At 33.6% G+C, this 14,806-nt stretch overlaps 1 protein-coding gene across 1 annotated transcript; it reads right to left on the bottom strand.

The window, feature by feature from the left end:
* Positions 1-6,289: 6,289 nt before the first annotated feature.
* LOC115953568 (protein PLANT CADMIUM RESISTANCE 10) lies at positions 6,290-12,942 on the bottom strand. Its single transcript, XM_031071299.1, has 4 exons — positions 12,780-12,942; positions 11,426-11,617; positions 7,222-7,448; positions 6,290-6,728 (listed from the first exon to the last, which is right to left on the bottom strand). The coding sequence occupies exons 2-4, from the start codon at positions 11,595-11,597 to the stop codon at positions 6,558-6,560; spliced, it is 570 nt and encodes a 189-aa protein (XP_030927159.1). The 5' UTR covers positions 11,598-11,617; positions 12,780-12,942; the 3' UTR covers positions 6,290-6,557.
* Positions 12,943-14,806: the final 1,864 nt, after the last annotated feature.

Genomic DNA, 14,806 nt, shown 5'->3' with positions numbered 1-14,806 from the left:
TTCCTTTAACTTGAAAGGTCTCATTTTTTTTTTCCTGCAGAAACAAACTATGGATTAATTATGGGGTCATTTTCAAAATCCATCCCGAACTTAAACAATTTTTTACAATTGAGATTAATTGGTAATGTCATCCTAACAATCCATAAACGATGTTAAGTAAAAAAAAAATCATTGAGTTGATTGGGGTGGACATTGCAAATAAATGGAAAATAACCCATCTCATCACCTAATGGTCCCAATCAACCCAATTATTTGTAATTATTTAAACTAAATTAAGATAGTGAATTAAACCTTACAATTTTGATTTTAAGGTAAACCTTTCAAATTAATCTTAAATTAGAGTAATGGTTTCAAAATTTTGTAGTTTACAGTGAGATTTTTTAACGACCTTGTAGTTTTAGGTAGTCATAGATGTTTTTATTTTTATTTCCTTTTTACCTGGGGAGGAAACAAATTAAGCTAACTAGCCCAACACAACATTATCTCATTCCCAGCTACTATCTTTATCACAGGTCCAGCCTGCCTTCACGAGTTTTGAAGGCATTCCACTTTTTAGCTGAATTTCCCCTTTGTCATAAAAGTATAAGAACATAAAAATGGCCAAAATGTTCAAATTGTTTTTCAATTCGAATATTATCCTCGCTTGATTCTTTCTTCTTTTTGGCTAGCTATATTCCTCAATTCTAAATTATAAGCTGAGAATTTAAAAAGGTTTGTGTATGTTCTATTATTGAAATTAGCCGCAAACCCGCGCTTGATAATTTTTTTTAGAGTAGTTTCATTAAATTTATTTTTTACAATTTCGGCTAATTTAATAAAGAGTAATGTATTTCATAATCATATTTTTTATTTAGTATAAGAGCAATCATAAATGTAATATAAGAACAATCATAAATCATAAATATAAATTGAACAATTTTATTTTTATTTATTATAGGAACAATCTTAAATCATAAATATAAAATTTGTTGTATTAAAATAAAAACAATACAATTTTTCTTTAAAATTCAAAAGGTAAGTTAACGAAAATATTCATTTTTTAATAAAAATTATTTACAACATTTTGTGAATCATTAAAAAGAATATAAATTTTGAAAATTTTTCTTTTAATTTTAAACAAATTTTCTCAAACCCCATTTTTTCTACCCTACAATCCAAAACACCAATAAACGTAATTAACTTAAAAAATTAATAAAACTTAACAATAATTAATTGGACCAATTAGGAAAACATTTTGTTGTTGATAATCTGTTAAGGTTATTGTAAGAGAGGATTTTGTTCCTGGCCACCCGCAAGCTTGTTTGTCCGCTTTGGGGAGCCAAGTCTGCACAGTTTTGTCCTCAAGTGTAGTAGTGGTACACTCATGATTGTGCCAAGCGCTTATAAGGCATGAGTGAGGCGCTTCTCTTACTGATGTAGGACCGCACTCAAAGTCTTCTCACGTTGCTTAAGGACAAAACCGTGCGGGTTTGGCTCCCCAAAGCGGACAAACAAGCTTGTGGGTGGCCAGGAACAAAATCATCCCCCACAAAAAGGCGCTTTTGAGGGCAATGCCCATCAAAGGTATTGTCCGCTTTGGGCAGCCTCAGGTTCGACCCATGTGTGGGAAGCCTTTGGCACATCTGCACGATTTTGTTACCCCTGTGCAGGGCATGCCTCTACCACTACTACACATGTGTAGTAGTAGTACACTCATGCTTGTGCCAAGCGCTTATAAGGCATAAGTGGGGCGCTTCTCTTGCCGATGTGAGACTGCACTCAAAGTCTTCCCATGTCGCTTAAGGACAAAACCATGCGGGCTTGTCTCCACAAAGCGGACAAACAAGCTTGTGGGTGGCTAGGAACAAAATCCTCCCCCACAGTTATTTTCTTTAAAGAAATTGCAATTTTGTCCAACCAAAACATATTATCAAATAAACAATTATTAGCAAAATCAAATAATTAAATTTCTATATATGCATTGTTATAAACTAATAATAATTTTCTTTGAAGAAATTGCAATTTTGTCCACCCAAAACATTTTATCAAATAAAAAATTATTTGCAAAATCAAAGAATTAAATTTCTATATATGCATTGTTATAAACTAATAATAATAATTAAAATACAATTGCAAAAACTAAAATATGTCACCCATCCGATTATTTTCGTTTGACTAATTTTTTTTTTCTTTGAATAAATGGCATTATAAAGTACTTCTAATATAACTATTAAAAGTACTTTGTCCACTCCAAAGGATTAAAAAATAAATAAAAATTAGTAAAGTCTCATAGTTTAACATTTAAATTGTTCACTATAAAAATCAAATTCTAATTTGCAAAACAACTGATTATTAACCCAAATCAAATAAAACCAAATGAGATAAAGAAAAAGAATTTGCGATCGAAAATTGGAATACCAAAAATATTAACAAATGTGATGTGACAATTGAGTCGGCAATAACAAAAAGAACCATTAGTAGGGGGAAAAAAGTGGTTGAAACTATATATATATATATATATATATATAAATAAAAATCCACCAAAAGAGAAAAAAATTTTGAGAAAGAGAGAGAGTATTGACCTTTTTGTCATGGACAACTGGGAAGGAATAGGGGATAGAGATGGAAACGAAGTAAGAAAAAATTTATATGAAAATTAAGATGGAAGAGAAAGGATGGAAGTAGATGAAAAGTTGAACGAAGTGAAATTGTAGACTTTAAGAAGATATAAAAGAAAATTTTAAAAAATCTAAAGGGAATCAAATGAATTTTTTTTTTAAAAAAACAAATTATTGGAGGGGATGAAAGATTGAACTAAAAAGACAATGGTTGAAGAAGATGAAAAGATGAACAAAAAAAAAAAAAAAAATTATGCTAAAAGATGTAGTGCATAAAGAGCTTTATAAAATTTATTACAAAATTTCCATAATTATATATAGTATAGATATATATAGACTTTGCATTTGGTTTTTGATTATCCATTTATTTCATTATTTAGCTATGAACATTTAAATTAAAGTAGATGAATATGTAAAGACAAAATTATAAGCAATGTTAAAATTGCCCAAGATGAATGTGTAAAATCAGTAAATTATTTATATTTTTTAAAATATGAATAAAAAATAAATAAGATAATAATAATTATGTGGCTAGTGATGTGGCGATGATGTGATGCAACAGGAGCTATGGCTATCCAAGGGTCGGGTTGAATCGAGTTTGGGGCTGACCCGCACCCGACCCAATTGAATTGGGTGAACAGAAAATGAACCCGCGACCGATCGAATGTTCAGGTCGGATTCAGTGACATGGATCATTGGTTAAACGAGTCAAAATTGTCGAGTGATTTCGAGTCTAAATCACAACAACAAAGAAATCAAAATTCATATAACACAAACCAAGTCCAAAAATATCAAATCCATGAGACTGAAACAAAAACGAGGGAGATAAGACAAAATCCCCACCACAACCACCATTCCTTCTCCCACCATCACCATATCCATAAGATTAGTACTTTTTTTTTTAAACTTTTTTTTTCACTAACACAAATTGCATAAGATCAGAGGAAAGATTCATCAAGATGATTTTCAAGTTGAACTTTGAGTTAGTGATAGCAGCTACAGTGACAGTAGGCCCAAATTAGCATCGGTGGTAGTATGGAGGCTAGGGTTAAGGGCGACAATAGAGCCCAACTCAGCAACAGGAGATGCCGATAGTAAGGAGGCTAAGGTTAGGGATTTGAGAGAGAGAGAGAGAGAGAGAATTTTTTTGAAACTAACAAGGGTTGAGGTAAAGGTGTGTTTTTTGTTTTTGAGAAGGGTTGAGGGTCTAACTGTCTAAGGCGTGTTTAGCGTAGAAGGTACCAAGTTCAAGAATTTCCTTTTTAAAATTATGGGAAGTCAGGTCAGTTTATACGAGTTAGAATTCAAGGGACCCAAAACCGACCCGTAAAACCAATTTTTAAATTTATCATACCTGTACTCTACCCGTTTGGGCATTCAAATTTGCTCATGGATCTTGAGGTCGGATCAGGTCGAGCGGGTGGGTTGGGTTTGACGGGTTGATGGACAGTCCTAATAGGAGCTCGACAACAATAAATTTTATGTTTCAACTTTTATATATATATATATATATATATATATATATATATGGGTAATTAATAATGAGTGATCTGAGTCTCTTAAAAAAAAAAGTATAGCCCAAGAAAAAAAATATGATCTATTCTAGTGGTTCTAAAATGTCCCTGATTTAGCAACTACTTTTTCTAAATAATTAAATTTTCTTTTATTTCAACAAGGCGCATTTACTATGTCACTTTGTTTTTTTCTTTTTCTTTTTTTGAGGAAGTCACATTGTTTTTGTTGAATCAAGAAATTAAAGAAAAATCTTATAAATATAACCTTAAAAGAATGAATGTCTTAGAATTTTTCTTTAAATGTAGGCCTAATCCTAAAAGCAAAAACACCCCATTTGATTTGGGTTAGTTGCAAAAACGTTTCTGGGATTTCCATTCTTCCTTATTACTCCTTGAAGTTTCCATATCTGCTAAATTAACCCTTGTAACTAACTTCCAATAGTTGTTTTGGAAGGAAAAATCACATAACCATCACATGACTAGTGACACAAATTAATTGGTAAATTTTCTTACTGTGGTCACGTGATTTTGAAAACCTCTGGGTCAATTTGGCAGATTTGAATTTTGAAAACCTCTGGAAGTTATAAAGAAAATTGAAATCCCAAAGATGTTTTTGTAACTAACCGAAACTTAATAAGGTGTTTTTGCATTTTGGCCGTAAATGTATAATGAACATAATTAGTTTCTTATTCCTGTTTTGTTGCTGGGAGGTGCAAGTTGAATTGAGGGGCAAATTTTCTTGAAGGGAATATAAAGAGGAAAGCAATGTTTGAATTGAATGTTGTTTGGGCAAGACAAGTTGGTGTGGCGTCAGGCTCAGGCATGCACGCTAAAGGAATCTGTAGCTTTCACGGCCATCTATTGTATTCGTATGGCATTGGCATATGCTTTGTTTGCATTGTCTTGCTTTCACAATTTAATAACCCATCCCCAAAGTCTGAAACTCCTTTTTTTCTTTTTTTTTTTAAATACAGATTATTGATAAGTTACAATTATATAATGTCTTGATTCTTCCTATGCACATTACCCACATAAAGGGTATGACTAGTTCCAAATTTCCAATATAAGAGGGAGAAAGAACACAAATTATTATGATTATAATGAAAGGACTTCGATCTCCAAAGAACTTTATTCCTTTTTGTAGACCAAGAAGTGCACAAATGGTCATTGATATTCTTTAGGTCGACGTTGAATTCCAAACTTAATTCTTGGAAGGAATCGAGTCTAATAAAACTACTCCAAAAAAATATTCAATTAAATAGAAACTCAAATATTAGTGAAAATTGAGGAGCTATTGTCATTGCACATACCATACACACACACACTTGATCGTGACTTTGAAATAGTTTGAACTGAAATTGTGACTTCAAGTCACGATTGAGTTGCCAAAGGTCTTGTAGTTGAATTAGTATCTTCTCATGTATAAAGTGCTTGGGGGTCTAAAGGAGAAAAAAGTTCGAACTGCAGGATTAGCAGCATATTGTAATTATTTCTCCCAAAGAAAAGAAAAAAAAAGTCACGATTGAGTTAAAAACAATCGTGTGTAAAAGTTATTTCCCAAAATTGAATGACCGCACAATTTCTCACCACATATCTTCTTGTAATCATCAACACACGCACTTTGAGTTGCATCAATTTTATAGATACAATTTTACAGAGAGAGAAACTTGTTTGCGGAAATAAACTTGAACTTGATTTGAGTTGGTACTCAGTTTGATAGCTCGACTAATGAAGCAAGTCAAAGCTCAAACTACTATTTATTTGTGGAATTAAACTTTAGCTTGATTTGAGCTAGTACTCAATTTGACATCTTGACAAATGAAGCAAAAAGTCTAAGTCAGGTCGAGCTCAAACTACTTCAATTTTTAAGAAGTTTAAATCCGAAAATTATAACTGAACTCGATTCAATCTTAATCTAGCTTAAACACCCTGTTAGTCTTGTCAAATAGAGATTGAATAATATTACATGCACAACAATAGTCAATAATAACCAATTCTTATTTGAGATAGAATGGGAGTAACACTTCACTTACTATGAACTCCTCCAACACTAGGTTGAAATAGTTTGATCCTATAAATTCTTCCAATCCATCGTTAAAATTGGATTGGAATGGATCCTAGATCCTTAGTCAAATCCATTTGATTTTAAATAAAAGCATGTACCTTATTTTAGTTGGATTGGCCATGGATTAGGTGTTGCAATATACTAATCCAGATAGAACAATATTAGCATTTACCAATAAAACAAGCATTTAGTAGAGGCGTATTAGACAATTAGTGTGTACCAAAACTCATATCACACGACACAACCAAGATAACATTCTACAGAAAATTCCGTAGGTAAGGACATGACGCACAAATACCGCCCAAAACATAAGGGCTGATCTCACTGATTTCCCCATTTTCTTTTGTCGAAATATCTTGATGAAAGTTCTAAGGGATCATGTTACTCCTTGGAAACCGATTCCATTGTCTGGGCTGGCGGAGCTGTGACTACGGCCAACTTCAGATCAGGAGATCCAGAATTACCAGATCGTTCACGGATCTCGCGGTATTCTTGACAAATGGCACACAAATGGCAGAAAAAATGAGTAACAAAGTCCCCGCATGGTGCTTCCTTCATAAGACATCAAAAAGAAATGGTAAGCCATAACAAGGTCTTAGCAACAACAATTTTATCAGCCCATTCAATGGAATAGAACAATTTTCCATTAAGAGCAACCTAATCTACTCAGTTAAGGAAGAAATTGCTCCAGGTTCTTATAGTATTCTGATTTATATAGTGCTGTAAAGGTTTAATTTTGTCACACAAATCAGATCAATCCCAATGTCATTGTGCAACTTGTTAAAAACCCCCCACCAACAACCCCCCAAGAGCATGCCTCTCCTTTTTACTTATTTATTTATTATAAATAACTTACTGAAAAAAAATGTTCAGTTTCCTATCTAAAGAAGAATATTAGCTATGATTTTCAGGTAGCCAAGTAACTACTAAGCAAGTAATTATGTTTACGGTGGCGAAGTAGCTTGAAAGCATGAAAATGGGGCAAAAATCAAAATTTGTAACAAATAAAAAGAGTATATCTGCTACACAGATGTAAATGTCATACCTGCAAATTGTACTTTGACCGTAGGGCCTGACGATAGCCACATGCATAACATGCAACAAAGCATCCAGGAAAACCGAAAAAAAGGCCATCAGTTAACAGGCAACAGAGAGAATTGAAAAGTGCCGACAAAACAAAATGGGTTGCGCATGATCCCGTCAGAGTTCCAGAACCAAGAAATTCTGCATTCTTTCCAAACAGAAAGCAAGGACAAAATAGACCTATACAACCTGTACCATGGCAACAAATTGCAGTTAGCTGATATTCTCAATTTTTAACAAACATAGAAAGTTAAAATATTAAACTGCAATATCCTCCATTAAATAATATTGAAATGATTATTCACTCGCAGGCTGTTGATTAAATATGGACAAATACACTTTTCCAACCCAGAGTATGGAGTTAGTCTGGTTTCCCCACCTGAAGTCTCTTGTACTTTGTCATTAAAATTTAACATGCTATCAACAATCATAATTACCGCATCATAATTACCAAATGTGGATAAAGTGTCATTTTTCTAAGCCATTGATAAGTAAAGTGCTAACTTTTAAAGCACATGTAGGTAAATACATTTTCTCAAAGCACATGATTTGCATGTGCATAAATTAATGGCATTTGATAGAATGTTAACGGATGAACCTTAGGTTGGTAAAGTGTAACTTTCTACACAACAGGAACTTGTCCCATATCACAAGTGGGCAATGTGTAGTTTCCCCTTAAAAATTCTACATTCTAAAACTTACCCCAGTATGCCTACATCCATTGGGAGAAATCATATCACAGACCCTCCACCTCAATCCCCAAAGACCATTTTTGTCATTTCAAAAGTGAGAAGAACAAAAATGTTATATAACAATGAAGAAGCTTTTCCCTCCCTCCATTTCTCTTCCTAAAATTACATTTTTTGTTTAGAAAAAGCCAAATGCTTTATTACTACATTTTACATTTCTTCTATCTTAATTTGATTTAATCTCTAGAAATAGTACCAACATGAAGCATTTTTTCATTGAATTTCTAGTAGCCACCGCCCCCCCCCCCCAAAAAAAAAAACAGCTCACCATCTTTCTCTCTAATTTTTCTGATAAACAATGTATATAAAAGTGCACTATAAAGATATGTACATGATAAGATTTGATTTAATTGACCAAAGATGAGAAGGATGTGGGTCTGTTGGGGAATAGACCAACAAGAGCTATATTTGACATTTGATGGAGATGAACATCATATACTATAGGAAACCTCACTAGTGGTCTGATCATAAAAAGACTGGGCTATTACATCAAAAAATCTCAACCCTTCATCCATCCTTAAAGATGACTGGCATGGTTCCAATGCAGTGTACAAGACCAGGGTTGCATAGGAGAATCAGGAAGAATGGAAGAATCAACATACTCCTTTTTCTGTAAGAAAATTTTCTCCAAGGAATATCAGTAGAAACAGACTACCAGCATACTCCTTTTTTCTAGAAACATACCATCTACAATATGCATAAGACAATGATTGCATAGGAATTTTGTGTAGAAGATCAAGTACTTTTTCTGTAAGGCTAAGATTGCCAAGGAATGTCAGTGGAAACAGAGTCTACCAGAACACTCTTTTTCCTCTCTCTCTCTCTCTCTCTCTCTCACAAACACACACACACACATCCTTTCCTTCTACTTCTTTCAGCAGACAAGGGGTTTCTACGCTCTGTTTTAAAGGTCAATATCCCAGTCTCCAGTGCACATGATATCAAATAGCAACCACTACCATGATCTGAATGCCACTATTTTCTCTTTAATCCATTGGTTAAGATTGAACATAAGACCTGAACCCCATCCCAAGGTGGAAGATCTTCAGATTCACAACACAAGATCTCAAGTTTCTACCAAGTGCCAACTATGAAAAGTAATGCTCAAAATTTAAGAAAAAATATTACTAAAATCCAAATTAGTGTTTTCAGGATCCAAAATCACACAACAAAGGGGATGTGGCACATTTACATGCTTATATCCTACAAAAGTATTAAAATAAAATAAAAAATGACTGCATAGGTATAGCAAGAGTCCTCAACAAACACCTCCCCCTGTGCCCCTGCACAGGGGTCTCTTCCGAAACAGAACTAAAAAATGTTGACGTTAGGTAAGAAATTTCAAGTATTACTGGGTAAGCCTCATAATTCCAGGATTAAGCACCCAGTTTACCTGGCCAACCAACATCCTTAGACAATACACAGTAGCAAGACAGTTGACTTAAGAAGCCAACTGTCCTGCTACAGCAACAGATAAGTAAACCTTAAGTGAAAGTTTCATTTAGATAAAGATAAATTTTAAAATATGTATGCCACTGTGCAAAAAACAAACAAGAACACCACATGACGTAATAACTAGAGTGCCACTAGGACCATTTTCTGTCAAGATGAGGCAAATGGCAATTTCTGATCAACACAATGTGCTGATAATAACTAGAGTGCAGCTAGGATATATTGACCATGGTCTGCTATGAATGATGTTCTAACAAATGTTGATACCGCAACTATTGCAGGACAAGAGGAAATATTTCCTCTTTAAAAGCTTAAGATTAAGGCTAGGCCCAAGAAAAGTAGGTGTCCCTGGTAGTTAATTTGGTTATTACTTATTAGTATTTTAAGTTTTATCTGGATTTTTCTAGATTCAAGGATATTTCTGTAATTTTGCAACAGCTGATTGTGGGTCCTAGTTGTGGGCCTAGGGTTTTTTTTATTTATTTATTAATAGATAAGTCTTTCTTTGTTTATAAGCTTTTATGTGTGTTTTGGAATTTAATTAGGATTTGGTTTACTAGTCAAAAGAGTTCTGGTTTTATATCAGTTACCGTTAAGATTTTTAGTCTATGTATGTATGTTTATAGTTTTCAAATAAGATGAAGTGGATTAATAAAAATAAGAAGCGATTTGAGTATTGAGGCATGTTGCCTTATTGTGTTCTTCCCTCCTGTTCTCTTCTCCCTTTCTCCTCTCTTTGATATTCTATCATTGTTCATGCTACTGTCACATGCACTGTGCAGACTATTATTCACATGAATCGTTCACATATTTGTGGAATATTCAATTTCATTTTTTTTTTTCACATCTTTTGCGAATCCAAACGGAATCTTTTCCCTTCTCTATTGTAACCCTAGTCATTAGTCCACAAACAGTCCTTACCTTAAACCCACCAAAAGAACACATAGATTGATTTCCCTATTTGTCCTATGTCAGATGTGCTACACAAGCTTAGTATATATCTTACAAAATCCTACTAGAGTTTGGCATTTGTTATTTTTATCATAGATTTCTTGTTAGTGAAGCATGGATTGCACAGTTCAAGGTCATCACACATTATCAACTTGGTAAGAAATTGTTGTACCATAATCCATTTAGGTTTTTTCATAATTCCCAATGCATAAATAGCATTAATCTCATCAGGTTTGCCTATTTCCTAACAGATCATACATGATATCAAACTAAGGACACTCCTAGTCCTAGCCAACTTGAACAATTAAAGTATGACATTGAAAGGGTAGTGTTTACCATTGAACACACCTGAAATCTATGACACCATTATCGAACTGGTATTTTTTTTCAACAATAGCTATAAATGATATTTTATCCACCTTCAAAGGAAATAAATTTAACTTCATAAAGATGAGTAACAAATCCAAGTGGGTGCTATATATTCATAATACATTATACCTCAATCACCCAAAAAAGATATGAACATTTCTAAGCAACTTAAATCTACAATTTGATGAAGTATGTCATATACTGGCTTTGGCTCTCACATATACATTTATTGAGCTTTTATGTACCGAAGTCTAGATAGCAAGTTGGTCTCTCTTTCGGACCATCCCCCCTCCCCCCCACTTCTTGATCAATAAGTTACACAAACACCTAATAAGTCTTGAACTCATGACCACACTCTTCACTCTATTCTTATAAGAAGAGGAGATACCATTGGAATTAGAGATTATTAAGAAAAAATTTTATTCTATTAGAAGACATCAAAGAAACTTTTGTAGCATTTCATTTTAGAGGTAAAACCATGATAAAATAAATAAAAAAATAAATGGTAGTAATAGAACTTAAACCTGAAACCAAGCAATAAATAAATTTTATTTATTTATTTATTTATCAATTGCCATATTCAAGAGGCACCTTCATAATTTTATCTTCTGATAAATCAAGGTCACAAGGCAAAAAGTAGCGTACAGCTCTGAATGTCATCAAAACAAGCACAGATTCCAGAAGACCATTGTGTTGGCCCGTTGCTAACGTGACCAAGCGTGGCAACACCTTCATCGCGTGGAACGATCTCTGCTTCAGCATCTGATTGTTCCAATGGAACATAAGAGGGAGGTACATAACTGCTCTGGTTTTTCATCTATCTAATGCACACACTGCCTGCATTCAATGAAGAGTGTAACAAGGCAATGATTAAGAAAACACAAACATGGAACCTTGAAATCTACAATAAGTACAGTTTTCAGAAAAAGATATATCACACTTATAATTAAACCCTAGTTATTGGCTGTTGCAACTAATAAGCCATAATTTCAAAAAAGTCAGCATTTCCCACTTTCCTTTAATCTTAGTTAATTTAGACCAACAAAAAGTTTGTGATGCTCTAACCGTTAAAAAAGTACTAGGACCCTCTCCATTTGAAATGAATCAATCTCAAGGTTCAAATTAAATATTTTACAAATCTAAAGATGTATTCAGTGTCACTGTCACGTCATTTGAAATTTGAAATGACATGGCACTTTGTACACTGTTAGACCCAAGAAATAAAATCTAAACCGTGAAATAAACAATTTCAATTTCATCTTGTTCCCCAAAAAGGGCCTTTAGGCCTCCCTATACCCATCACATAAGGCATTAGGATCCTCTCCATTTGAAATAGATCCATTTCATGGTTCAAATTAAATATCAAAAACCTAAATGTGTATTTAGTGCCAAATCATCCACAGAAAATCAATTTCTACTTCATTAATGTGGCGTATGTCAGGTAGGCTAGGCTAGGGTTCCTGAACCCATACTGGCTGTCAGCCTTGACGATTCTTTTCTCTTTTCTATTGTTGATTTATTAGTTTTATGTAATTTTTGTAACTGATTTTTTATCCCAGTATACTTCCTGTATACTCGGGTGACTCCTTTTTCTGATATATATATATATATATATATATTTCTATTACTTATTTAAAAAAAAAAAAAAAAAGAGTTCTGAACCCATACTCAAAAAGTCCAACATAATCCATAAAAGCTCAAAGAACCCAACTTTAAAAGTTAACAATTCAACTTGAAAATTATAAAATAGAACCATCAAATACATAAAAGATCAACCAAACCCCAAACTTGAAGCCATTTTCAAACAGACAGAAAAATGGCATATAAACCCCAAAACTATCACACCCTCTTAAGAAAAACGAAACCCAGTAATGGGAAAAACGATTATAGTAGAAACTTCACATGGGTGTAATCAATTTCCATCCTATTAGATTAGTACTTTACACACTTATGTATTAAACCTAAATCAAACATTTAGAATGAGTAAAGTTAGAAATACCTTTGATTTTTATATAATAATGGGTGCCGAGCTTAGAGAGGGTAGCGTGGACAGTCGCAGCTGGTGGTGAGTGATCTAAGAGTATGTCAACTGTCAAAGCGTTGGATAGAATTAGGAGAGAGAAAATAAAACAGAGCAAAATTATATAGGGGCTTTCCAGAGTTTTCTTTCTTTCTTTTCTTTTTTAAAAAGAAAACCGTGTAAAAAAAAAATATATATATATATATATAGGTTTTAAAAAAAAAAAAAATTAATGTGGGTATAATTAATCACTACTTTCTAAAATAATGGGAAAAAGTATTTTCCTTGGCTCTTTGTTTTTTTAAGTAGTTCACAAATTTCATTTATCTTTGAAACCAACCAGTTTCTCCCTCTTTATTTACAAAATGAAAGATTACCTCCAAAATAATAATGCAATTCTCAACTTTTTCTTTTCCTCCTTATGTACAACTAATAACTTCTTTAAAAGATTTATTAAAAGTGTATTTAGATATCACTTATTTTGCTGAAAACTAAAAATTTGTTGCTGAAAACAATAAAAAAATAATTTTTAGATTACTATTCACTCCCCCAAATACTGTACATTTGCCTTAATGCACTGTTCATATCTCATGAATAGTGAAAGAGGCGCTGGTCCAAAAAAAAAAAAAAATCGCAGACGCAAAGAGAATAATTTCTATCCAAACACATATTAAGTATCCGTTTGGCAAAGGTTATTTTTGCTAAGTTATTTTACTATTCAGTTTATTTTTGCTACTATTCATGAGTCTCATTGCACTTTTTGGTACTTGTAAGGACTCAATTTGTAACGATCCCAAATTCGTATTGGGTTCGAACGTTAAAGGCCCAAATAATAAATTTGTAGAAAGTAGGCTAAAAGACTAGGCCTTGGTGAACGTACAGTCGTTAATCATGGTGTTCATAATGATTGCACAGAAGTGAACTGAGCTTATCCAAGAAGACTTTCTCCCTAGCTAGGCCTGAGTGGCTCCGGTCATCGGACCTCATCCGAGGAGTTTAGTGTTCTTATTATTCATTTTACGCTAAGTTACAATGGTCCCAGAGACGATACATAATACTCTTTATTTTTTTCCCTCTCCTCTTTTAGCGGATGAATTCTTACATTATATAGCCCCTCTCAGTTGATCCTGACCTTCCATTTGTTGATCAGGAAGGTAACTAATCGAGTCCTTATCTCATCAGCCGCCTTCCCCTACTTTCTGTTAGTTGCAATAACCGAAACCACACTGTTCAGGAATCTTTTCCCATTAATGTGGCCAGGACGTTTGTTGGCACATTTAATGCGGAGGTGACAGTTTTTCCTTGAACCGCTCCCACACTGTACCCCCGTGCGAGTCCTACTATACTCGTCCTTTCTTCTGAGAGCGCTTTGGGGGCTGCCTTTGATGGCATGTCGTTCTTCCCTTCTAGGTTTTGGGATGCCGAGGACAGGATCGTCCTCGACTGCATTTCTAGGCCATTTGTACTTTCGCTGCATGTCCTTGGCAACGTCTCTCCTCGGCTCGGGCCTTGGGCCCTAATGTAAAGTGGGCCGGGGTTACAAATTCTCTGGCCCCACAGTACTATTAATGGATCATATTGTACTATTTTAACTAACTTTTACCTTTATCTACAGTACTTTTAGCAAAAAGTTTTCAGTTTTAGCAAAATAAACGGATCCTAAACGGACACTAAAAAAGTAACTGATTGAGAGTATTTGTTCATTTCCCAAACCAAACTTAAATGGTGGAAAGTGTGTTTTTCCCTTCTAAAAAACTTTGATATCGTACTAAGGATATTCGTATATTAAAATTACTAAAATATATTTTTATTTATAATTCTATATATTATTAAGCATTTATTTTTTGTGTATTGTTAAGTATATATAAGTGTAAGAGTAATACTAATAAATAATAAAAATGAATCCATAATCATTAAATAATGTTTTGAATACAACCCAAGATCTTAAAGATTAAGGATGAGTTTGAAACAAAGGAAGGAAGAGGAGAGGGAAGGGGGGTGAAATA

This window comes from Quercus lobata, chromosome 7, assembly GCF_001633185.2.
Source record: "Quercus lobata isolate SW786 chromosome 7, ValleyOak3.0 Primary Assembly, whole genome shotgun sequence".
Lineage (NCBI taxonomy): Eukaryota > Viridiplantae > Streptophyta > Magnoliopsida > Fagales > Fagaceae > Quercus > Quercus lobata.
This window is presented reverse-complemented; position numbering and strand designations above follow the sequence as displayed.

Coding starts and splice junctions, on each gene's coding strand:
- LOC115953568 (XM_031071299.1), bottom strand. CDS start 11,597: ATGAAAAACCAGAGCAGTTATGTACCTCCCTCTTATGTTCCATTGGAA. Junction 7,449..11,425: donor TTTTGATGACATTCAGAGCT/GTACGCTACTTT, acceptor GCCATGGTACAG/GTTGTATAGGTCTATTTTGT. Junction 6,729..7,221: donor GGTCAAAGTACAATTTGCAG/GTATGACATTTA, acceptor TGTCTTATGAAG/GAAGCACCATGCGGGGACTT.